At 36.0% G+C, this 2923-nt stretch overlaps 1 protein-coding gene across 1 annotated transcript; it reads right to left on the minus strand.

Annotated features, from left to right (window-relative positions):
* Window positions 1-948: 948 nt before the first annotated feature.
* LOC142165787 (uncharacterized) lies at window positions 949-1485 on the minus strand. The gene has a single exon (XM_075224160.1). It carries the CDS (start codon window positions 1483-1485, stop codon window positions 949-951), a length of 537 nt encoding a protein of 178 aa, XP_075080261.1.
* Window positions 1486-2923: the final 1438 nt, after the last annotated feature.

Genomic DNA, 2923 nt, shown 5'->3' on the forward strand with positions numbered 1-2923 from the left:
TTCTTCTAAAATGCTAACTTTCACAATAAGCGCTGAAACACTCCCGATTCATCCAAAACCCGATCCGAACATACGCTCAAGTCTGAAATTATCATACGAGCCTGCTAGAACCTTTAAATCCCAATTCCAAGGTCGTTTACTCAAAAATTCAATCTTAGTCAATTCTTTCAACTTAAAGCTTCCGAAATGAGAATTCATTTTCCAACTCAACTCCAAACTTTCCGGAATTTGATTTCGACCATGCGTATAAGTCATAATACTTGAAGTGAAGCTACTCATAGCCTCAAACTGCCGAACGACACGCTAAAGCTCAAAACGACCGGTCAGGTCGTTACAGTTGGTTAGTTGTTACTGCTTGTCTGCCTTTCCGTTTTAGACCAGGCGGCTTAAATCCAATATCTATATTGGTTTCAGTTGTATTCTTCAGAGGTCTCCCATGTGATATCACTCTTTTAGATGGATTGCCTAGCTAAAAAATATTAATCACAGTTAATATGAAATATAAAATAACATTTGCTTCAAATAATTATTGCTTACATTCAAAATTGTTGTTCCACTCACAGTGTTTGTATATACCCCAAATTCTGCAGGTCTTGGCCTATTTTGTCCAATGTTAGAGGATGTACCTTCTTGACTGGTTTCAGATCCTAGAAGCAACTGTTGCAATGCTCCCTTTCTTAAGCCAATATCTCTCCCTCTTCCCCTTCCTACACTACTTCCCCTGCCTATACCAGCAGCAGTAGTATCATCACAAATTGAATATGGAGCAGGATGTCTTTGCTGTCTTGGCTGAGTTGGTTGCTCCATAGTAGGATGCAATTGTAACACCAAATAATGTTAACACCAAATAAATGATTGAGTATTAAATTATAAAATACTATTAAACTTAATTGGATAACAGATTACCTCTGTTTTGCAGGCTCTCTTATTGTGCCCTACTTGATGACATTATGAACATGTCATTTTCACCCCTTTCTTGGATATTTTGCCATACTTTGCTTTTTTGGGCTCATACTTTACCTTTCTCTTACATATTTTTGGTCTACCTGACATTGAGTTTGGCTCTGGAGACTCAATAACTGGATTGTTAGATTCTGGCCACATCTTCATATTGGGCATGGGTTGAAGATAATACTTGTAAGCCTTTAGGAATATTTCTTTTCTATACCAAAATTTGACATGTTGTTCTGGATCTTGTTCTAAGTGATAGTATGAACAAAGAGCATGTCGACATGGTATTCCCCTCAACATCCATGATCTACAAATGCAAGTCTTTGCCACCAGATTAACAATAAACCTCTTATCACCTTCTTCAATCTCAAAACTATCTTGTCCATTAAACCTTACTTTACATCTCCTAGACAATTCCTTGTTCTCCTCTAATATCATCCTTGCCATTGGTGAAATGTCGCTTATCCAAATCTCAACAAACTTTCTCATGTCATTATTCCTATTCATTATTTTATGTCTAATTTCCTCCAACATTGTTATAATTGACTTATGTCTCGGTCCAACTATCCAAGAGTTAAAAGTTTCGCACATATTGTTCTCAACAACATTCCATTTAGAAAACTTACTAATGTAAGTCTTGCACCAATATTCTTTATAGTACTTCAATATGTCTTTTCACAGTTTAGGACTACCAAGTAAACTCAAAGAATGTAACTCTTCCCTGAACTTTACCTCATATGTTGATTTAGAACATCCCTAGAATTAGTTTCTTCTTTCTTCACCTCTCCAGTTTTGAGCCCAGTTGGACCAAATATGTCTTGCACACATTCTGTGTTCAGCAAATGGTAGTAACTCTGCAAGTATTGGGATAATTCCCTACAATAACATGTAAAAACAGACCTAAAAATGAATGAAGTAGGAGTAAATGAAATAAAACAACAATTTAAAAATAGAAATGCATCACCTTTTGCATGTTTGACATAAGTGTTAAGCCAATTCCATCTCCCAGATCCAAATCTGATTTCAGTAAGTTAATGATCCATGTCCAAGAATGCTTGGTCTCTTGATCCACCACAGCCCATGCTATGGGAAACATTTGCTAATTTTCATTCTTTCCAATTGCCACCAATAATTCACCTTTGCATGGTCCTTTTAAAAAGCAGCCATAAAATTCAATAATCTTCATACATCCTTCTAACCAATCCTTCTTCAAAGCATCAAAACAGATGTAAAAATATACTAATAAATTCTTTCCAGGTACAATATTTGTATCTGTTCTGATCCACCAAGTACTCCCAGGATTAGTTTCCTTGATAATATCAGCATAATCACACAACCTTACAAATTTTATCTTCCAGTCCCCCATGAACTCTTGTATTCCCCTACACATAGCCCTAAAACAAATAGTTCTTCCAACATACATACCAATTTTATCTCTAATATGATCTTGTAACTCCCACCGTTTTATACCATGTGTGGATATTATTTTTTTCCTAAATTTGTGAGCAATATATTTAGATGTGCACAACCTATTCTTGGTGTACTTGTTGCATTTGTGTTGTTGATAGTACCTCTTCACAATAAAGTCACCAGAATCTCTGTCTTTACTTGCATACAGTGTCCGTTTGCATCTGTCAGTTCTGCACTTCACAAGTACTCTATGGCTCTCATTTGGTTTTAATCAGCTGTACATTGTACTCAATAGCATACTTATTCACTGCCTTCCTAAACTATATAGCATTTTCAAACACCATCCCAAGTTCAAAAACAGTAACTTCATATTTAAGATCATGTCTAATCTTTTTGCTTCTTCTAGCTGGTAAATCAACACCCCTTTCAGCTTCAACATCTACCTCATCCTCAGAATCATCACTTCCAAGGTTTGAACTACCGAGATGGTCCTTATCCCACCTAAATTCCCTGCATATTTGTCTCTCTTATTTATTCCAATGTCTTTAAACCCTTTATCTAC

This window comes from Nicotiana tabacum, chromosome 11, assembly GCF_000715075.1.
Source record: "Nicotiana tabacum cultivar K326 chromosome 11, ASM71507v2, whole genome shotgun sequence".
Taxonomy (NCBI): domain Eukaryota; kingdom Viridiplantae; phylum Streptophyta; class Magnoliopsida; order Solanales; family Solanaceae; genus Nicotiana; species Nicotiana tabacum.

Coding starts and splice junctions, on each gene's coding strand:
- LOC142165787 (XM_075224160.1), bottom strand. CDS start 1,485: ATGTTGGAGGAAATTAGACATAAAATAATGAATAGGAATAATGACATG.